The sequence below is a fragment of the Pithys albifrons genome, chromosome 13 (genome assembly GCF_047495875.1).
Source record: "Pithys albifrons albifrons isolate INPA30051 chromosome 13, PitAlb_v1, whole genome shotgun sequence".
Taxonomy (NCBI): domain Eukaryota; kingdom Metazoa; phylum Chordata; class Aves; order Passeriformes; family Thamnophilidae; genus Pithys; species Pithys albifrons.
Genome location: NC_092470.1, coordinates 13,894,133 through 13,916,310, shown reverse-complemented (window position 1 = coordinate 13,916,310; position 22,178 = coordinate 13,894,133). Strand labels below are relative to the sequence as shown.

Genomic DNA, 22,178 nt, shown 5'->3' with positions numbered 1-22,178 from the left:
CAGCAGTGCAACACATGGCTCTTTTGGGATAATACAAGAAATCCAAGTTTATAAACATTATATCGTCGACAGTTTTAATTTTGTCATTTATTTTCCTCAAGTGCCTTCCAGACGTGGCAGGGTCCATCCACCTCCAAGTGGACTTCGCTGTCCCTGTCGCACATCCCACTTGGGGGGAGGATGCCGGACACTCCTGCGCCTCCGAGGACCAGGGAAGACCCTTCCCTGCTGCTGGCGCAGCCCAAGGGAGCTCCCAGCGTTTGCCACAAACAGGCCGCCTGCAGGCCCATGGGAACCACGCCTAGAGCGTTGAAGGCCCAGCCACCATTTTTAAGGCGCTCAAGTATTGTTCCTAAACGACTTTTAGTTGCAACACATTATTTATTGCACGACCAGCATCCAGCACCAGGGCGCACTACAGGGCTCATCAGGAGCCTGGCGGGGGTTTTCGCTCTCAGGACCACCGAGGCCGTATCACTGAGAGGCGAACGCGCCCCTCATGTAGAACACTCCCCAGCGGCCTCTCCCCGGCACGGGCGTTGTGTGTGGGGACAAGGAGCAGCGAAGATGCAGATGCGGCAGCTCAGGGCCCGCTTTGTCATGGCGGCGGCCCCGCCGGCTCCCCTTCGCCACCGGTAGCCCCGCCCCTCGGGCCCTCCGCCGCCAATCACCGCTCTCCCCCTGCCTGACAGGCACCCGAGCCAATGAAACTGCGATATTCCGCTCCTCGGGGCCCCCTCCAGCCAATGGCGCCCGCGCGTCTCTGATGGACGCGCTCCCGCTCCGGTTTGCCTTCGGACCAATTGACGCGCGATCTTGGGCGGAAGCGGCGCAGCGGCGGCCAATGGAAGGGCGAGGGCGGCTGCTAAAGAGCGGCGGGCGGCGGGCCCGCGGCAGACGGGCGGGAGCGGCGGCGGGAGGTGCTCGGGGCCGTGTGCCCGGCCGGGCTTGCAGGTGAGGCGGAGGAGCCCCTTCCTGCGGGGCTCGGGTGACGGCCGAAGCTCCGTCCTGTTCTTCTCCCGCCTGTGCGTGGCCTCAGGGGCTGCCCCGCGGCCGAGTCTGACCGTGCCCGGCTGCCGTCCTGCTGTGCGAATGTGTGTGTATCGCTGGGGCGGAGGTGGGGTGTCCCTTGGCTGGGCTGTAGTGGTCAGTGAGCGGTCCCCTCTCTGTTCTCCCCGGCGGTGGGGCCTGGCGGTGCCGTGGCAGCCGCCCCCTGCCTCCCCTGGGGGTGCGAGGCTGGGCTGGGAGCAGCACATCACTGTGCTCAGAGGGAGGGCAGGTCTAGGTGGGATGCGATCGGGAGCTGAGGATGGTCCTTGTGTGGGTTAGAGCCAGGGGTGCTGTGCCTCTTGCCTGTCAGGTCACGCGGCTCCCACCAAGCGGCCTCTTCCCCACTGCTCATGCTTCGAGGTCCTGACCCTGGTACGAGCATCTTGCAATCAGCTTCAGACTCCCTTTTGTTCGGTGCTGGGTATCTGCCTGTCAGTCTCTGTGATGGGGTTCTGCTCCATCCTACACCTTCACGTGTAACTTGGGATTCCCTCCAGTACACGGTGGGTAGATGTGTCTGTCGCTGTTTGTGTGTTACAGCTGATGAAATCCCTCACTTGACTCTAACTTGTCTGGAGAGGTATGTCAGCAGCAGCTTTATTCACACGGTTACAGCTGGAGGGATTGCATTCTGTAGCTGTGTTCTCATGAAGGTTTCCTCAGTGAATTCGTAGCAGCTTCCTCTTATTGTTGATGTACAGTTGTCACTGGTCTGGCAGGCACTTAAGGTTCCTGACTGCCTCTTGCAGATTACTGTTTGGCTACCACAGCCCTGGTGCCTCCTTCTGTAACAAATGTTAGTTGCCTGTTAGTCAGCTAACTTGTGAACTGTGTTCATCTTACAGGCCTTATTTATCAATTATTATCGTGCTCAGCCATATTTGTAATATTGCTTACGCTGACATGTTCTAGTCTCTGCTGATATGGTGTTCCTAGGACGCTCAGTTCAACTGTTTGCATCTGTGGTGTCATTTTCAGACCTTTGACAGTGTTTGTTTCCTGTGTGGGGAGTTTTGTTACTCGCAATGAGTCCTTGGTTGTTGTGATAGCTTTTCTTGTTTTGTCTGCACCCTCTCTTAGGTGCTTGCTTAGTTCTCATTTCACAAGAGGAGTTTCAATGGCTTCTCCTGTCCCCTTGAGTCAGGGGATGTGTACCTGTTCATAATATTCTAGACATGGCTTATTTTGGTCTCAAAATCAAGAGTAAGAACAATAAGGTTATTAAAAGAGAAGCAAGAACTAATGCTTGGGTTCTTCTGCATTCTTGCCTTATTTTTACAAATAGTTGCTTTTGCACAGGAGGTCCTCTATGTTACTGACGAAATAGCTGCACGGAAGATGAGACTGATCTAAGATTGTGCCAGACTGTCTTTTTTAGGAGTGGAGATGATGTAGAGTTGGGAACAAATCCTTCCATCCTGGAAAACTGTTTCTGAAGAAGTTAAACTTAAAATTTAATTTGTTCTGCTCTTGTAAAAGCTATATTTTTCTATCAGAGAAAGAATAGCAGCTTAAGCTCTTAGTGTTTCATAAAGCTGCTTTATTAAACTTGTCATGTGAAAACCCAGAGATGAACATGTTGAAATGGTTGTTCTGGGATGTAGCACTGGGAAGGAAAGATGGCAGAATAACATACTCTGTCCTTGACACAGGCATAAGGAGAGGTTATCCGAATCTGCTAAATTCCAACTGTACTTTTAGATGTCATTTGGTGTACAATAGGAAACGGTGGCTTTAGAACAGTGATTCCAACCTTCTGTAATTTAACCTTACTCAATAATGGAAATGGCCCGAGTGCTGCGGGATTGACATTGCTCTGTTATTCCTCTTTCTTGCTCTGTATCTCTTGTCTCTTCGTGCCTACTTTCACAGTGCCAACTCTGGCAGTACCAGAACTTGGGTTAAGTTAACAAAGAACAGGGTTTAGCAAAGTCTCAGGTAGGGTTGTGGGTGCTGGGGGTCTTGGGTGCTTATAATTCCTACTGAAAGGTGCAGAGACCTGCCTGAAACTGGAGGCTTGGACTTTTCAACAAAAGCCTAAATAATCATAGTTCTGCTAGTATATTGGAGTCTTCATCTATACTTTCGAGTTTCTCTAGAAGAGTGTGTTTCATGATGTGTTACAGCTCTGAATTGATATTCTTAATATGCTATAGAACAGTAGATCTTGTGTGCAAATATTTGCCCTTCTTCAGCTTAAATATCTTGCAAAATCTAAGCTTATATACAGTTAAACAGCTAATCAAACTCAGCTGATTGAGTGAAGTACCAAACAGTTGCTTTAATTTCAGTGTGCAAGGGCACATTGTCCTCCTTGTAGAGAAGCAAAGTCCCATTTGCTCAACATATGTGAGTGGCAGTGATGCTAACCCTGTCAGGCAGCTAACTCAGCCTCTTCTAGCTCTAGGAGGGCTTGCATGCCCAAGGGTTTGACTTGTCTTCAACAGTACCAGTTGATTTAATAATAAAAATTGTCTCTTACTGCCAGCTTTACTTTGCCAATATTGGGCAGCAATAATTCAAAATGCTTTGCAAAGCAGTTCTGTACAAACCAAGTGCTTGAAACATCTTTGTGTCTGTGCTCTGTTCGAGGTAACGGCAGTGGAAGGAGGTGTCATACTTGGCAGGGTACAGATGATTATCTGTATCTCTGGGCTGACCAAGAAGTGCAGTTGCCTAGCACTTAACTCTGCTGTTGAGAAATACTTGAGTTTTTTCTCATTGTGGCTTTGGTGTGACTAAAATAAATGACACTGACAACTAATATCGATTAAGCCCTTGCAAACACCCTTCTGAAATGTCTTATGTATTAGTTTGTAGTAGCTGCGATACAACCTTATCCAGGGCATTGAGTACTCAAAAAGTCTAGTATGGGCTCCTCAAGAGGGGAAAAGAGACTGATTGCTATTGAGAAGTTCACTGTTCAATAATTTTTTCTGCTTCTATACTTAAATCTTCAAAGATGCTTTTACATAGAGCTGCAGGTTCCAAAAGATTATGCTGAGAATGTTCAAGCCTGACTGTCCTTTAACTGGAACACCCAGTTCTGTGAAGCACTGGTTGGGCATATGTGAATATGAAAGGTCGCTCTAAGTGATATAAGCAGATGCACAGTCACTTACAGGGAACATCTTTGTAAGAGGTAAGGACAAAATGTCCCAAGACATGTGCCTGTACTATCCCTAGGCTCTCACTTGGATTCAGCAGGAGAAAGGGAAGTGTAGTTCTTTAAACATTGAATTGTTGAAACTGTAGCACTCAAAACCCCTCAGTTTTAGTTGGCATTCTGGTAGAACCCCTGGATATTTGGCAGTGGTGGTAGCTATGTGTTGGTCAGGTCCTGTCTCTTTGTAGGTTGTTTTTCTGTTGTGAAATATTCCTTCATTTTCAATGTCATTACATGAATTCGACTCCCCTAGTGTGACCCTTCTATCAGTCATGGACAGTCTTTGAGCGAATGACTCTGCAAATCTTCTGCTCCCCTGTGGAGAGGAGCTGCTCGTCAGGGGAAAAAATAAGCAAGGTGTTTGAAGACCTCAGTCAAGTGGCACCTCAGCTTTGGATCATGTTCAAATGTAGGTGTTTTTAGACTACTTGAGCTGGACCAGTCTTGAATTAAGTTCTATTGTCTGTGTTGTGCTGAAGTATAGTGGTCTTTCCTTGCTGTGCAGCTGGTCTAGAGCATGTTCCCCACTTGCTCCTCTGTGCACTCTGTAGCTGCGCAAACAGCTGTGCTTTCATTTTGAGCTAATTTATCCATTATCAACAGCTGAGCTCTAACAGTGTGGGGATGGAGAGATTGGAGTCAGAAGGTAAATGAGGCTTTAACAATATGATGCCCTACTTCAAAATGCAGTGAAGGAATAGAGCAGACTCCTTTGGGGAGGTTGGTCGGTCTACTATGTAGTTTGCATTTGCTCACTTTGTAGGCTGATTGTAGGATCATTCCCTCAACTGCTGAGCATGGATTGTGAGGTTCTTAGTCTGTTTACTCCACTCCTTCCCTGGAGTTTAATGCTGCCCCTGTAAGACCATGGAAAGGTGTTGCCCAGTATTTCTCTCTAAACCTAAAAGTAAGCTTGACCTCTTGTACAGGAAGTTGAGGCTTTGCCCTGTAGTTCCATGAGGTAGTGATTGGAGTGTGACAGTCTGAGGTTGCTATATCTTAAAGGAAAGGCTTATGTTATGTAAGCAAACATAGTTATTTGTTTACTGCAATTAATTGATTTCTGTGAAGTCAGAGCCTTGTTCTGCCTTAGTTTAATCATGTTCATTGGGTGTATGCAATAAAAGCTAATGCAGTGGTTTTCAATCCATGTGAGATAAAGAGGAACCAGACATTGTGACACACAAGGAGTCTATATAGCTACCTCCTTGGGTAATACACAAAAGCTGCCTGTGGTGCAGTAGAACTATTTTTGGTCAGCTAAAATGATATTGTGAAGAAACAAAGGTCAGTTCCTGTAGCTGGAAGGAAGTAGAATTCAAGACTCATTTGACTGTAAATTAGCCTTCTTGGAGAATTGAAAGATCTGAAGAGCCTTTGGCCCTTTTGGCTATGGAATTAGTCTCAGATGATTTCTTTTTTAAGCTGGATATGCACCCAGCCCTCTTAGGTGGTTGATTTCTGCTCTGAAGATGTGGGATTCCTCAGAGTCAAAAAAGGACAAAACTCCAGTTAAAGGCACCTGTCTTTCTGTGCTGATGGTACCTTGTGCTGTGAACTTTATCCCTGTAACCTCACAGTACCTCTAAACTTAGTATGAGCCAAGTATTGTAATTCATGAAAAGGTCAGATTCCAGTGAAGGCACCAGCCAAGAAATTCTTTTTGGAACAGGGTGTAAACAATACTTGCTGGTGTCTGTACTTGCCAACCAGCTAAATCCTGGCCTGAGTGCTGGCTCCAGCACAAGGTGGACAGATTTGCGCCAAGGACTTCCATGTGCTTCTATGTGCATCCTTGTGAGGGGACATGTCAGTGTGCCCTCTTGGAGGTAAAATCTGTCAGATGCTGGACAACAAAACCATGGTGGGCTTTGCTAGATTCCCGAGGACTGTGCTTTCTCTCTCATGGCCACATCTAACCAGAAGCTTAAGTGCTTGAGGTGCTCAGCTAATTCCTAATTACACCCTCTGTGCTTTGAGTTCTGAGACTTAGTTGACTCTTTCAAATGGCCAGAAGTACCTAGTGATGCATCAAGATGATCTCAGCATTTGTTTCATGTTTTCCCCTCTGAGCCACCACTAAGGGTTATGGGAGGTTCTGCACTGGGTGAGCTTGGGCTGGGTACATGCCAGTCTCAAGGTAAGTGGTGTCATGGCTTGTTTTGTGTGCTTAAGCTGATGAGGCATAGTACTGGTATAGCTCTAAAATACTTATATCTGTGTAATTTTCCTGAAACAAAGTAGCAGTTTAGACTTGATGCTTTGCCATTGAAAGGAAGGCATATTTTTTTATACAAGAAGTGCTGGGTAAAAGACAGGATATGGGACTGGGCAGTAGAGCTCAAGGCTTTCTTCATGATTCCTCTTGCACAGGTTCCTGTAGTTGTGTAGCTTGTGTGCCCTCAGTCTTCCAGTGCCTTACAAATACTTAGTATGGCAGCCTTTCCCATCAGGACACATGCTTCAGAGCCTTTCCCAGGTCTGTTCATCTTCATCAGGATGGTCTCTAAGCATCTTCCTCTGTATTTAAACCATTGAATGCTCAGTGATGTGACATTTCTGTACACTTCCTGGAGTGAGATTTGAGTAGTATGCTGGCATAAAACTTGCTTTTGTTTAAAAAACTGTGTACTACTCTGGCTTTCCACCCTTTGCTTAATAAAGCTCATTTGTCCATGACTTGGTTCTAAATATCTTATCTGGTAGTGACAGGCCTGTAACTTCTGGTTTTGCAGTGTATTTTTCAGAAGGGGCATTATCTTTGTTTGGTGTTAAAGACAATTTCCTAAAACATTCCCTAGAGAACTAATTTCAATGAAACAACCTTCCTTCTTTCCCCTTCAAAGAGGTGGTAAAAAAAAATTACTTCTGATCCCAATCTGCCTAGGCACAACTCTTCTTAGGTTTGGATGGTTTTGCTTTCCTGTTGTCTAACATACTTGCTTTGAGTTTTATTCCCCAAGTGGACACTAAAAATAGATTAATCCAGCCCAAGAAATGTGTGATGTGTTAGTTAACAGAGTCTGTCTGCTCAGTCTGTCAGAAGCAGCCTCTTTGGCTCTTCTGAATCTTTGTGGGTAAGAGAGAGTATAACACTACTTGGTAGATGCTGTAAAAGAAAAGGAAAGGGGATTTTTAAAGACTTGCAGTGTTGGCCAGACATGGTCCATTTTGGTATCCAGCTGAGCTCTGAGAGCACCAGTGAGCCAGAGTGCTGCCTGGTGAGAGAGCAGCTATGAGGCCTTTGGACCAAACTCCCATTCCTGGAAATGGCATTCCTTCAAGATTCTTCAGTCAGTGTAATGGAGCATAAAATATCTTTCTAGTGGAGCCCCTTTCAAAGATGCCTTTGCTCTTGTCTGTTCCATATAGCTGCATCTTTGCATTAGCCAGAAGCGTTTCTAGTGCTTCAGTGAAATGAGGCTTTCAGTGGCTCATTAAAAGGCCTGAGGGAAGGACCCTGTGGGAATGGCTTCCTTTAATGTCTTTGATTTTTTTAGCGTTGGCTTTCCAGTATGCAGTCAGACCCTGCGTCCGTGGGTGGAGGAGCTCTAATGCTTGGTCGTTACCAAATCCTGATAGTGCCCCATTGACTCACAGCATGAAGTGACTTCTGTCCTTGGAAGAGTTTCCTCTCCACAGGAAACCTGTAACTGAAATGTATACAGGTCTTGGATTTGTTGACAGTTGTGAATTCACTTACTGTACAAGTAAATATTTTGATGATGGCTTTCCCAAAACCCAGTGTCTTTGAAAGGATACATAAGGAATTTGCTGTAGCTCTGTTGGCTTTTGTTGTTCTTGTTCCTATTCCTGCCTGGAAAGGGGAGACATAGGGGTTTTTTTTCTCATTACACTTGTACACGTGAAGCGCACTCTGTTAACAATAATGCTGAAATGTTTCCTGTAACGTGGTTTTCGGCTTTTTGTGATGTAAAAGTAGATGAAAAGTCCACAAATCCAGCACTTGCTTTCCCGTGATTGATTTTAAAGTTAGCTCTCAGTCACAATTGGGACTTAAGAGCATTGCTTAAAAGAGCTGTTGGGTTTGGGGGCTATGATGCCTGTAAGTTAATTTTTTAAAAAATTTTTTTAAAATAATTGAACAATTAAGGTTCTTCAAAATAACATCCTTGGGGCTTGGAGCTTCAACTTCTTTGTGTTCCTAAATGCAGATCTCAAACCCCGTAGTGGATGGAAAAGCAGCCTTGATTGCTTCTAGTGGTTTACTTACTGCCTCTTGCTAATTTTGTCTAAGCTGCCAGGAGAGAATCCTGTGTTCTGTACACAGAAAAGGCCAAATGTCTGTCCACTTAAATTAATGCTGACCCAGTTAGAGGAGATTCTAGATTAAAATTTGTCTGGCTCAACACTGGTTATCTGTCCTTTTTTGTAAACAGACAAGTTTATTGGGTCAATACAAAAAAGGGTTTAACAAAACAGAAGCAAGGTGACCTTACCCCAGCTGGTAAAGAGGGAGCCATTTGTCCTATGTGATTAGAGGCAGAGCTGAAATCCATTTTAGTAAGCTAAACCCTTAAAATTTTAGAGCAGAGTGCCTTGACTCAGCCCCTGCAAATGTGCCCTGGCTGAGACAGATCTGTTTAGGTCTTCAGAAGTACCAGGTACTAGGGAAAGTACCTGAAGTGCCACAGCTGGATCCATAGTGCTTGGAGTTTACCAATGTAGTCTTCACAGAATAGATCTATTGCTTAAATAATCACAGCAGATACCTGTGCAACTGCAGCAGCAGTGCCAGCTTTGTGTTACATCTGCAGACTGATCTGAGCTTTTGGGTGAAGATCCTGACAAATACATGATCCTCTAGCACATGTTTGAGGTGCGTAAGTTCAGTGAATGTGTGTTTAGACTGTCTTAAAATAGAAAAATACTAGTTCACAAGTGTCAAAGCTTAATCCTGCCTACCACCAGCTGAGTTTTCTGAAAGTAATGACAAGCTGGTATGCTCCTTTAAGGGAGTGACAGGCTAAAATGAGATAAAAATATCAGAAAAGATGTGTTGTTTGTAATCTGAAGATTATATGGGAGAGAACACTCAGGGAGATAGGGCTTAGTTAGATCAGTTACACTGAGTCACTAGTACAAAATCCTAATGACTAATTGTGTCCAGTTTTATTTTAAACAATTTCACTAAGGTGTAAGCTGTGAATGGCAAAGTAGCTTAAAATCCAAGTGGCTGAAGGTCTTGGGTAACTCTTGTATTAGTGTCTCATAATTTCCTAAATAAAACAGTGAAAGGTCAATGTCACCAGAACTCCTGGGAGTTTCAGCTGGGGAAGATTTGCTTGTCCTGAAGTTCAGGAACCTGGTCTGCTCTCCTGCCAGTTGTACCTTCCCTGGAGAAGCCATTGCTGTAGTTTTACCTGTTTTCTAATACGCAGCTGGTGGTAGGTTTGGTGGAAGTATACAAAGTATGGACATGAGTCAACATCCTACAGCTGAACACTGTGCTCGAACTCTTCACTGAGCTATGTGGTACCACTGCCATCTTCTGTGTAGCAGATGTCTTTTTGTGGCCCATTCTGCTCCCTTCTACTGTGAAGCTCATAACTGGAAGATAAAAGCTTCAGAGTTGTCCAAAATTAAATGTCTCTGCTTTCCTCACCCTCTGCTCTGTGTTGCAGATGGTTGTGGTGGCAGAAACTTGCAATTTTCCACACACTGTTAGTCAATAGCTGATGTCACTTGGGTTTTCTTCCAAAGGATTTTGATGTAGCAGGACTGAGTACAGAGAGTACTTCTGAGGCTCTTCATTCCTGCTAGGAAGAAGAATAAAGCTTTGAATATGGTCTGTCCTGATGGTGTGTTTTCCATTTGGAAGCAGCAGCTGTGATAGGGAGCAGACAGTTTTAGAGCTTTTCCTGGAAGCTCTGATTCCCCATCGATTTGTTGTGCCTGTAGGAGGCCAACTCTAATTGTAAATATCACTTACACATTTATGGTCACAGGCTGAAAGCTCTCTCTTTTACTGGCATCATCGAATTCTTGTAACAAGCCCTTCTTGCATGTGCACTAGTATTAATTAGGTGGCTTTGTCTGAGCCTCCTGTGGCTCTCATGGTCTTGAAGTGTGGTATGTTGTAACATCTCAGAAAACAAGTGTGGGAACAAGCAGAGATTGTTTACAACCTTCCATCTGTAGGAGTGAGCTGCCTTGCTAAGACTGAATAAAAGTAGCAGGAAACTTCTTTCGGGCTGGCTTCACACTTCGGTAACAGTGTAGATACTGCACAAAGTTGAGAAGCACTGTTAATTCTAGCCAGAGATGGGGTCTGTCTGCTCATGAAGGTGTATTTACATACTGCAGATGAATTAATATGCTGTAGGCAAGTGATCTAGTCTGGAATCTGTCCACTGGCAAGAGCTTTCTGATGCAGATGGATCAAAGTGGAAGTGGTTATGACTGATTACACAAATCACTAACAATGTCTGTGATGGGACCTTTGTATAAATTTGTTTTCATCCGTTCCAGCTCAGAGATGCAGCTTTATCAGTAATAACCAGTTTGCTTTTCCTCCCTTCACAGGGTAACTCCTGCAGCACGTGGATCCAGAAGGTGACAAGTCTGCTGAGGACTGGCAATTTTTTCTAGGTTGAAGAAAAACTGAAATTGGTAAGACTTTAGCTTTTCAGTTGATTGTCTTACTTGGGTTTACCTGTATGACTGAAGAAGGATCCACGGAAAAACCTGCCCCTTTCAACAACTGCAGCCAGCTCATTGAACTGTGTATTCCAAAAAATGCTGGATCAGGTTAAGAATTTAGTTTCAGGCTGGCGGGATATATTTTAGTTCCTTTGCCTGCCTCTGTTCCTTTACTTTGAAGCCCTTGAAAGACTAGATATTAATGTAGTCTTTCAGCTGCAGAACTGCAGTGAGCTAAAAGGAATGCTGAAGTTGCGAGTACATAAAGTGACCACCTTAAATACAGGCAGGATTTAGTACCAGTATTATCATGGAATTGCAAAACTCACGCTGAGAAACTAACACAGTAGTTCTTTCAAGTTCTCTTTTTCAAGTCTGTCTTGTACAGCTGTGAAGAAACACACATCCAAAGCTGCTGAGATGCCTTTGTAGACTGACTTTTCACCTGGCTTCTGTTTGAGCTGGGTAGTCTTGGCCAAGATCCTGAATGTATTGACTGGCTGCAGACTAAGGCTTCACACCCAAGACACTTGTGGCAATTGTAGTGCAGCACTGATGAGGAATAAATTGCCTTCCCAGTTGATCATCCAGTTTCTATTTCTTCTGTTGGTTGGGGTGATTAGAGCAGTACTGCTCTAAACAGTAATAAATAATAAACTTCCTTTAATAAGTAATAAATTTCCTTTCATCTTTAAAGTTGCCAGTCAGAGTTGATATGCTAGGATTTCTTAGTGATGTTGGCTAACAAATTTAGTTGGTTACCACAGTTGTTTATTTTACATGACAGTTGATACTCATATCCAACAGTATATTTCTAAAAGCTTTAATACTGTTTTTTGTCTCCAGGCTCAGAATGAGTGCAATATTGGAAACCTCTGAGCTGCCAGCAGTGTTTGATGGGGTGAAGCTGGCTGCAGTTGCTGCTGTGCTGTATGTGATTGTTCGCTGCTTGAATTTAAAAAGCCCAACTGCCCCTCCTGAACTCATTTACCAGGACTCTGCTTTGGCCCGCTTTCTGCTCAAATCCTGCCCACTTTTGACCAAAGAGTAAGTATATTTTCATAGATGTTGATGTGTATTACAGGAAGAAGAGCTGCACTTACCCATTTGTCTGCCAAGTTTGTTTCTTAAGCCTGTGGGCAAATGAGTGTCAGGGTACAGTCTTGATAAAATAAACCTGTTCCAAGTCAAGCATTTAATTATTATTAGTGTCCCAGATGCCTGGAGTTAGGACCAAGCCTTGTTGTGCAGGGCTCTCCATGGATGCAGTCAGCACTTGTTCATGTTCTTGTACTCCTTTCTCTTAGGGAAGGAACCTGTTGGGGCTCACAGGAAGGAAATGGGGTTTATGCTGTGTCAGTGCACTTATAATGAAGACGGGGATGGCTGTTGAAGTGCCTACTCCTGTTTGAAGTGCCTTAAGTTGATTGAAAAGTAATGAAATGTATTACTGGGTAGAGCACATCATAACTACTTTAATAAAGTAGTGACATACAGGCCAGCTCTAAGCCTGTTGCATTCTCTTCAAATTGACTTTGTGTGTTTGAGCAGGCTGGTCCTTGACCTTCCATTCTAGAACCTCCAGAATCAGTGCAGCAGCTCTTACCTTCACCAATAATAGGAACCATTTAGTACAATGTCATGAGCCTTTGGAGGGACAAGGACTCTGATTACAGTGTTTCTCTTCTGCAATCATTTTGAAAACTTGGAAGTCCTATTTAGAAGCCCTAAATACATCAATTATCTAGTAAGTGCTGAGTGCAGCTGCATGAACTTTTCCGTTGGATCTCAAAAGTCAAACTAACTTAAGGATAGTCATTCTAGGGGAGATGAGAGGCTTTTAGCAGTGCTGTGTTAGGTGTCTTGATTACATAATATGTAACATGTTAGGCCATGGGGTCTGTAAACTTTAAAGGAAACAAAGCATTATCTGTTTTTAAATTGGAACCCAAAGAGGTTCTGTGATGCACTTCAGACTTGGTAGTAACCTAAGTGTGTTTAGATTATGTCCACTGTTTGCCTTAACTGCAAAGCAATTGCTTACCTAAAAAATGAGGTTCAAGTTACTCGGTACCTCAGACACTTGCCATCTTAGTGTTGCACTCCAGATTGATGTGTCCCTAGTCACTGAAGGAGCAAGCATGAAGCTGTGCTCATTACCAGTCTTGAAGGGATATTAGTATCAGGCTAATCTTTGGATTGGAAACTAATTCAGAGTCCATTTTACTCCTATTTCAGCTCTTCTCAAAGCACAGTCTCTTAGCACTACTATACTAGAGCCATGTTTTTGACTTCCACTTGGAGAACAAACCATTCCCTAAAGAGTGAAAATGCAGAGCAGGTACTGCAATTTTTAGACATCTGCTGTGCGTTAATTGCACAAGTGAAGAGCTGCTTGCAGAACCCTGGTGTTGTGTTAATAGTGTGCATTTGTGGCTTGTTTTCTCTGTATCAGCTGAGCTCAGGCTTGCCAACTTCTCTGACAGCTGTAGCAGTGATCTCCAATACATAGTTCTGGGGCAGAATATTGTCTGAGAGATTTCCGTGACCCCAGGAAGCAAACTCAGCTGAAACAAGCTAGAACAAAATGTGTCAGTAGGTAGTTGTTTCAGTCCTCTTAACTCTATAGCTCTGTTAAGGGAGACAGAACTCTAACTGCTGTTGGTGATTGACAGGATTTACAGGAAAGACAACTTTAAGATGGTGTATATGTGATTTTTTTTGTTACTATTGATGTTATCATGGATGTTTTTTCAATGCAGAAATTGAAAAAAAATCAAAGAAATCCTGTCTTTAGGCATGAAAGTCACCTGGGGACTAAAGGGAAGCAAATATATTTAAATTACTGCAATTATGCGTGAAATAGTTTCCAGGACTAATTAGCAAAAAGCTATGTGGAAACAGCTTGTTCCATACTCTACTGCAAAATCTTGCAAGGCTTTGATTACTTGCTAATTATTCAGAGTGTTAGGAAAGCTGATTAAGCAGCTCTTTTCAAATTCTACCATGAAAGCAAAATAAGTAATCCAGCAATCCCTTTTGTTATATCAGTACTGGGTTTGTTGTCAGATCTGTTATATGACCAATTCTTCTCTACAGAAGAATGCTCACAGCTGTGAACTGGCTTTCAGACCTGGTTTGTTCAGCTCCCTTACACCTCGGGGAGGAAGAGGTGGGGGTACTGCTGGGTAATATAGGGTGGCAGAGAGAAAGTAGGAATAAGCAAAGTTATTCTATCTGTGCAGATATACAAAAATACTTGGAGAAAATACTTTTGGATGTTATTTTACCTTTATGGCACCATCCTTACCTATGGACTTATCCAGACAATCACATTGTAACTGTGGTGTTATTCACAAAGCTGAGTGGTGGTAGATGAATAATTTAGAAACTTTGAATTGTAAAACTGCCTGGGATGGCTGTGTGCCAGGTACCTTGTACTTGCAGATGTTAGTACTGCTTTTAACAGTTTTCTAAATTGATAGAAGCTTTCTACATATCTAGAAAACACTGGTAAGCAAGAGAATGTCTTCCTGGTGCTCATATTTTCTTACCTTTATTTCCCTTTCTCTGCACTGTCCAGCTCTGTACTTTGGTTGGCCAAGGGGAGTAGCATAATCAGACTCTCTTCCATTCAAATTTCTGCTTTTTTTGCATGGAAGCTCTTGAAATCAGCACAGCTATTGATGCTCTTGGGCCTAACTCTTGGCTGCAGCTGTCTCCTTTTCCTGCCCTTCAAATGGGTACAGAAAGTCCTTCATCTGCTCTTACTCCTGTAGAAATGCAGAGTTGGCTCTTTGATCCATGAGGATAAATTTTGGCCAGTGCTTTCTGTAGAAGGCTAGACTTTTTTTGGCTGTTTACAATTTATTCTACCATCAAGTGTGTGTATCTTTATTTCTGCAGAAATGTGGCACGTGTCATCCCTACTGAAAATAATTATCCTTGCTGTCTGCACACTTTTTATCAGAATAAAGGCAAGCTCCTCAAAGAGAGAGACAAATGACTGTCAAGCCTGTTAGCAAACACTGTCAAAGATCCAGGCTAGATCCTTCTTAGCCTTTGTTTACACACTAACCTATACTGGGTAAGTAGGCTGCCTGGTACCAGAAGACTCCTTTGCACTGTCACTGTGTTTCTCCTGGATTCAAGGAGACAAGTAATCAGAAAAGCTGTCTTCAAGCTTTTCGGTGTTCTTTTCTTCCCCCTAAGAGCAAGCAGTGTTTGATTCCTGTCAACTCCTTAGTGTTTTACCCTGGTAGGAACACTTGCAGGAGAATATTAAACTGGAACAACAGTGTTATCCCTGAAGCTTTGGCAGGTGAACATGCTGAGAGGTAGAGAAGAGTGGCAGCTCCCTATGGGTAAGTTGAAGTGTTAACCTTGGGGAGAGAAACAGCGTCAGGTTTTGAGTTCTTGCTGGGTGCTGTGGCATTGGCAGCAGCCTTGTGTTCTCCAGCTCTTATCAGCAGAAAGCCTTCACCCTCTGAAGGAAAACTGTAACTGCTGTAATCCTCATGCCTTGTTTTGACTAAAATACATCTTTGTAGTAACTGAAGATTGAGGAGGGGTATGATGGGCACCTTACTAAATAAAAGCTGACTAAATGGTGATGGAGGTGGTTTAGCAAGGAAGGCAGTCTGTATTTTGGCACAGTTCTGACTTCATATAGTTTCTATGGGCAGCAAGCACTTGTACTCCACTTGTTAGTTCCTTTTTCAAGGCTCAGAGGGCATAGAAGCTCCTTAAACTGCTTAAATTTTTTATTACATATTTGCTGTGTTTTTGTCACATTGAATGGTGTAGCTGAGCTGACACAGAAAAAGCTTCTTTTTATGTATGTGGGGGAAGGGGTTAAACCCTACAAACTTTCAGATGAGTTTTCTTGATCAGGATTTGAATTGCATTTCCTACCGTCCAATAAAGGACAAACTTCAAAAGAAGTCTGATTATGTAAAGAATTCTTTAAATACCTTCAAACTGCTCAGTAAAGGGGAAAAATAATCTGTCACCTGTTGTAATGGTAGCAGCAGTTCTCAGGGTATCCTGACACAGACAAATTGCAGGCTCTGTTTTCTCATCATCAGTATCCAAGATACTGCAGCACATCAAAGGCCATGTAAGAGTTAATGTTTAAGTGTTAACCTCCTCAGATGAAATGAAGTAATGCTGCACAAATAAGCCTGTTGCTGAACTTCCACTTCAGATCTTTGAGGACCTGAATGCTGATGCTTGCTAGTAAAAATAGCACAGTTTTTATGTGCTTTGTGTGAGCTGCTTATACAGCTGCTGCTTTCCTAAATTCCTGCATACTGAGCGGTGTACATGCTCAAAAATTATAATCTACTGCCTGAGAGCCACTAAACTTAATCAACAATCACATCGTTTAAATATTTGTTTTAAATATTAAAATGCTAGGAGAAATGTTCATAGAAAACCTAGAAGTTCTGCTCTCAGACACTCTTGTGTGCAGCCACCTACATCAAGATGTGAGGCTGTGCTGCACAACTGAAATGCAGATTTGGAGCTCAACCATTAGCATTTGTGAGCAGATTTATGTAACTGGCTGTGAATTCAGTCAGCCACTTAAGACTGAACTCTGTACTTATTGTACTATATAAGTCAGCTTCCATAATAAGTAACTTACATCCCCAGACCTGTTCTGGCTGCCTTCTGTTGCAGAATCCTGTTACTGGAAGTTGAAGATCTGGTTACTGGAAGACATAACTGCTTCAAATATTTATCTCTACTACTGCTGTCTACTGCAACCAAATCAAAACAGGAAAATGAGTCAGTTAAAAGCCTTTGGGTCTGGAGCAAACTGGGAAGCCATTTTTGTTTCACAGAAATAAAAATGTCCGTTTCTAGTACAATACAACTTTTTATTTGCATTTTTTTATTATCAGTACATGCTTGTATGTGTTATTGTGGTACATTATCCTTATGTGGAATTCTTGGCAAGAGGTCTTCCTGAGCACTGTTCACCACCCAGCTGGCTACTCAGCTCCTGTCACCATAAGCCACTATTGCAGAACAGTGGAAATGCTGCTTATAGACACTGTGCCTGGGTTCTTGTACATCTGTGAGCAGCTTCACTGCAACAGGATACTGAGCAATATATAGTGAGTCATCTCCATATGGTGAAGTTTGCTGTGCTGGAATAATCTCTACAATAAACTGCCTTTCAAAACCACTTTGGTTTATAGCAGACAGAGAGGAGTTGAAGTCTTTGAACATTTTCCTTGTTTCTGCTTATTACCAATGCTGGAGGGAAGCCATCTGCTTTTGACTGAAGGGCTCTTGTTTGAAAGACATGGTTAAATTTAGCAGTAGTGATAGTTTTAGCATAAAATCTGAAGGGCAATGCTTGAATGCTCAGACTGAATACTACTTAGTTGCTCAGTCTGCATGGTTGTGTTTCCATGTGTTGCATCCTGCTGAGCTTGTTTTCTTAAGGTAAGCCAAAAGAAGAATACCTTGACTATATGCTCTTCTTGTCTGCAGGATGATTGTTTTGGAGGAGCATCTTTTTTCAGCTGTTTGACATGAGGAATGTTGGCTTAACTACAAAGCAATCTGTGATTGCTGTTGCTATCAGCCCTGGAGTTTTCTCAGCTGAATTGAGTATGCAAATGTCTTTGGAAGGGTTTCTCACATAATAGGCTTAAATAAAATTTGTCTTATCTGATCTCTTCTTACAGAGGGTGAAGGCTTTTGCACAATTCCTGGCAATTTTTTTCCCTCACCAGTGCGATATGGTACACCTTCATGGCTGAGGAGTTCCTTCTGAGCTTTCTTCTTTGAATGCTTTTAGTAAATGCAAGCTGAAAGTCCACATAAACCCTGTATAAAAAGATGTTCAGTCCTTCAGTCCTGTACAGTCTTGCACTATTAGGCTCAGTACTTTGTCTTGGAAGCTCTTGTAGACTTTGTCTCACTGAAAGACAGAGAAGCCACGTACAGGAGGATTTAAAAAATATGTTTGTGCCTTGTCAAAATGGAGGGTCAACAAAAAGGGTGACAGACAGGTCATTTGTCTGATTCTGCTATACCTTGTCCTCAACTGAGGGCAGATTTTACCTGAATTCAGTGATGCAAGAGGAAGCACTGTCAAGGCTTTATTGGGTTTTGCAGTAAGTTAGATCGGCAGCTTGTCTTGGGAAATCAGTATTTTTAATAGCTGCTTGGGTTTGGATCAGTTTGGTAAGGCAAGTTTTAATCTGTCTTAGTTTTCTCTGATAATTCAAGATCTGTACGATCTAGACAATTTCTCTCCACCTCTGTTCAGTCTCTTGGAGCCTGGATACTTAGAGGATGTTTGCCTTATAACAAGCCTGTTGCTTAAAGGCTGATAGATCTAAAGAAAAATATTGGTGAAGTAACAAACTGCTTCTTGAACACTTGCGTGTATTTCAGAGCTTTAACTGCTTTAAAATAAAGTGCAAACTGTAGAAATACACTTAACATGCTTAAGTATGACTAAATAGGAGTAAACAAAACTGCATCAGAGTATTATGTCCATTACTCATGCTGAAGCTTGACCTTTGAATATTTGTTTGAAAGGGTGTAGTTCCATGTAGTGACTAACATAAGCCATCTTTGCTGCAGGAAGTGTGATGCTTAAGCAGCTGACCGGAGTTAGCATCATAAAAGATAAGCTGAACATTTTACTTGGTCTATAGGATGCTCAAACACTTGTTCACTCTGAAGGGAGCAACAGTGAATGCTCCCTTGTGTCTGTAGGGCTTCACACAGTTTAAGCTTTGAGGGAAGTGTAGAAACTGTAGGTAGATGTATGAATAGTCACAGGGATTCCTGCCTTAAAGAATATGTCAGTGAAAACTGTATGTGCTGCTTGCCTGTAAAAGTAGCATAAAGGTTTGACTTACTGCAAATCAGTACTTGGATAAACTCCAGTTGGGTTATTCAAAGTCTCGTTTGGTAGTTTCTTTCCCCAAAGAAAGCATATGTGACCTGAAGAGGCAGACTGTGGTAAGCAGTGCTCTCATGGTAAGCAGTATGCTTGAAGCCATTTGTCTTAAATTCTAGCAATAGGTAGTGAGTCATTGAAGACTCTTCTGATTTCCTCTGTAATAATACCCTGTGGTATCTACTGCTGCATCTCTTCCAATGGATGACTGTAGCCTCTGTCTGGAAACTAAACTGTAGATTAAACATGAGGAAAGGTTTTGTGCTTGCAGAGATCCTTGATTTTTGGTTTGTATTTTTTCCATCGAGATGGTAGCAGTAATAAGTGATAGCTGTATAGCTTAGCTGCTATACTGGAGAAATTGCTTTCCTGTTAGCCTGTGGGGTAAGATTTTGGGATAATCTTTGATTTGAAAAGCACTGTATGGAAGCAGTATTGCCAGTTTCAATGCCTGTGCTTTAGCTCAAGATTGGAAACCATGAAACAGTGTTGATGTCTGAGTCTTCTGAAAGAGCTGCAAATTCTTATTTTAAGTTGTATTTGTCATCTCCCCTCAAAAACTGCCAGCAAACCCCATCTGTAAAGGATGTCTATGGAAAAAAAGACAAATGCAGCCAAGCACAGAACTGGTGGTAAAGTGAACCACTGGGGTAAAGCCCCTGCTTTTCCTTACATTAAAAGAGCAGTGTCTCTTCTATCTGGCATAATAGTTGTGTTCAAAACTCTCTGCACTGAGCTGTGTGTGACTTGAGCAGAAGCATCTGTGGTTCTTGTGCAGCCTGGCTTTGTTTGACTGCACTATCCCAATGGATATCTACTCTGAACCATGAGAATGGATCCACTGACTACTTTCCACTTCTACCAACTATTGCCGAGGATGAGCTTGTACAGTTCCCATCACTGGGAAACTGCACAGCTGCACATTGTGCCTGGCAAGACCCAGTGCAGAGATGCTGGGCTGATACAAGAGGGGTAGTGCTACTGCCTTGCATGGCTTCTTTGAAAAGCTTTATACTTGAGTGATCAAATCCAAAGTGCACTGAGGACTAATTTACAAGGTTGTGAGCATCAGCTAGCAGTTTTTGTAGCCTTTATTGAAGTGGTAGCTGCTTCTACAGGAATCTATTTTGGGTCTCTTTGGTAAGTGCACTTGGAAAAACTGGAGTGAAACTACAGTGAACTGCTGTGTTGCTTTTGACTGTAAAAAGTCTCCCTCATAGATAAGGGAAGAGAATGGGGAAAAAGAGCATACTGCTGCTCCTGTCTTGCTAAACAAGCCTAAGTAGTTCATGTTTTTTAGGAAATCTTTTTAAGGAGTGTGTGAGGGAAGAGACACATAGGCGCTGGCATGGAGAAGGTCCAGCTGTGTGAGTAGGTCAGAGCACAAAGGTAAGGTTTCAGTCACATTCTAGTGGATTATGGGCTTAAGTAGCAAATGTGAGACGCCTAGTTTTCTGTGGATAGGGAAGAACATGATCTCTGCTTCATGTGGTGTCAAGAAGTTGAAGGGAATAAACTACAGGAAGTCCTGAACACAACAGAGAGGAAGTTGCTAATCTCTCAGGATCCAAGGTGGTGTCAGCAGCTCTAAAGCTTCTGGATACCCTGCTCTGTGTAGCAGAGACCAGTTTCTTAATTGGAAGTGTGTCCCCTGGGATTGCTGTTCTAAACAATAAATCGTTCATGCTTTCCTCAGAGCTGATGTAACTGTCTTTTTCAAGGCATCAGATCAGTCTCCTTTGCCAAGTGGCCAGGTGGTGGTAGGGCACAGTATGTTTACTGTTACACCACTTCCAGCTCTAAGCAGTTAAATGCCCTGCTGACACCCAATCCCATCAGATCTTGGAAGCCAAGCGGGTCAGCCCCGGTTAGTACTTGGATGGGAGACCTCCTGGGAATACCGGGAGCTGTAGGTTCTAGTCCTGAGGACTTCATTGTCACCATCCAAGCTCGGTCAGCTGTGGCAGATGAACCTAAGGAGTAAAGGGTGGGGCCAGTTCCACCCACGCTGTGCCTCACCTAAAACGTCCACTGCGCAGGCTCGAAGGAAAAGTGTGGAGAGAGCCCTTCCCAAATCTTCATTCGCGTAGCCGAGCCATCATCACTTCCAGCTCAGCTTGTACCAAAAAACCCCCAGATAACTAAGCCTTCAATGCTTTCCAGCTCACAGTTGTGTTTCTCTTGTATCTTTAAGGATTAGTAAGCCAGGAAAAGAAAGACCATCAGCTTTGTCACCTAGCTTTAATATACCCCTAATAAACAAAGATAATTGGTTGAAACACCCCTCTTATTGAAAGGGCTTTATTGTTCAGTGGAGTTTGGCCAGTTCTGAATGGTTCTCTTAAGACTGTTTCAACTTTACCTAATTTTGAGAGGCAAAATCAACCTGTAGTGTGCTCTTTGCTTAATTTAGTAAAGCAGTTCTGTGTAAAATGGTCCCAACCAGCAAGTCTTGGGACTTTCACTTTTCTAGAATTTGCTGTGAATCCTGCCATTTCTGCCACTGGCTTGTACAGATAATGGCTTACACAAGTTCATGTGGCTCAACCCAGCATGCTTCAGTGTTTCAATTAAAACAGATTTATGGCACTTTACTGTTCTGGAGGTCGCTTTGGTTGGCTGGCAACATGCAGTCCCAATCTCACCAAGGCACAAGGCCTCTGCGTATTTATTGTGAAGCATTTGTGCCTTTAACATCTCCATATACAGAGAGGAATGTCAAGATTTTAGCTTCTACTGCTACTATCGGTGCTGTTTTCTCAGCTTTGAGGGCATTTCTTTCTCTCTTCTTGTATAAGACTGCAAAGATCACTGCTGCCAGTTCAGTCATAGCAAAAACAATTCTGTATCTGTTACTATATTTGGTAGCTAGTGAGAGATTTGTTATCGGAGTGCTTATCTGTTCTTAAAGCTTTATTAACACAGCAGTGGTAGGCAATTAAATTACTGTGTTTCAGGTACATTCCACCCCTGATCTGGGGAAAGAGTGGACATATCCAGACTGCCCTTTATGGAAAAATGGGGAGAGTGAGATCACCACATCCGTATGGCCTTCGCAAGTACCTCACGATGCCAGATGGAGCGACAGCCACGTTTGATCTCTTTGAGCCACGGTCTGAGCACTGCATTGGAGGTCAGTCAAACAGCTGCTGCCTGCATGTAGCACTAACCTTGACTCTATGCTCTGTGAGAGAGATGAGGATAGAGCCCATGACTCCCATTTGGCCTTCAGAAAAAGCAGATTTCTTTTTTTTTTTTAATTTTTGGTGTTGAGATCCTCATGGTACAATACTGCACTAGAACAGTTATGGTTGAAGAGAACCTGAGCAGAGCTTTTCTAATGAGGCAATATTTCAGTGGTTAGAGCTG

The 22,178-nt window shown here is 43.1% G+C and overlaps 1 protein-coding gene across 2 annotated transcripts in view; it reads left to right on the top strand.

Annotated features, from left to right (window-relative positions):
* The first annotated feature begins 863 nt into the window (after positions 1-863).
* ABHD2 (abhydrolase domain containing 2, acylglycerol lipase) overlaps positions 864-22,178 on the top strand; it is a 38,586-nt gene continuing 17,271 nt past the window's right edge. The window contains exons 1-4 of one of the 2 annotated variants that reach the window (XM_071568934.1): positions 864-954; positions 10,763-10,849; positions 11,726-11,926; positions 21,767-21,942. In XM_071568934.1, coding sequence (XP_071425035.1) covers positions 11,733-11,926; positions 21,767-21,942 — 370 coding nt within the window. In that variant the 5' untranslated portion in view covers positions 864-954; positions 10,763-10,849; positions 11,726-11,732. Of the gene's footprint in view, positions 955-999; positions 1,095-10,762; positions 10,850-11,725; positions 11,927-21,766; positions 21,943-22,178 lie in introns of those variants that run through there. The other variant, XM_071568935.1, reaches the window with a different exon arrangement.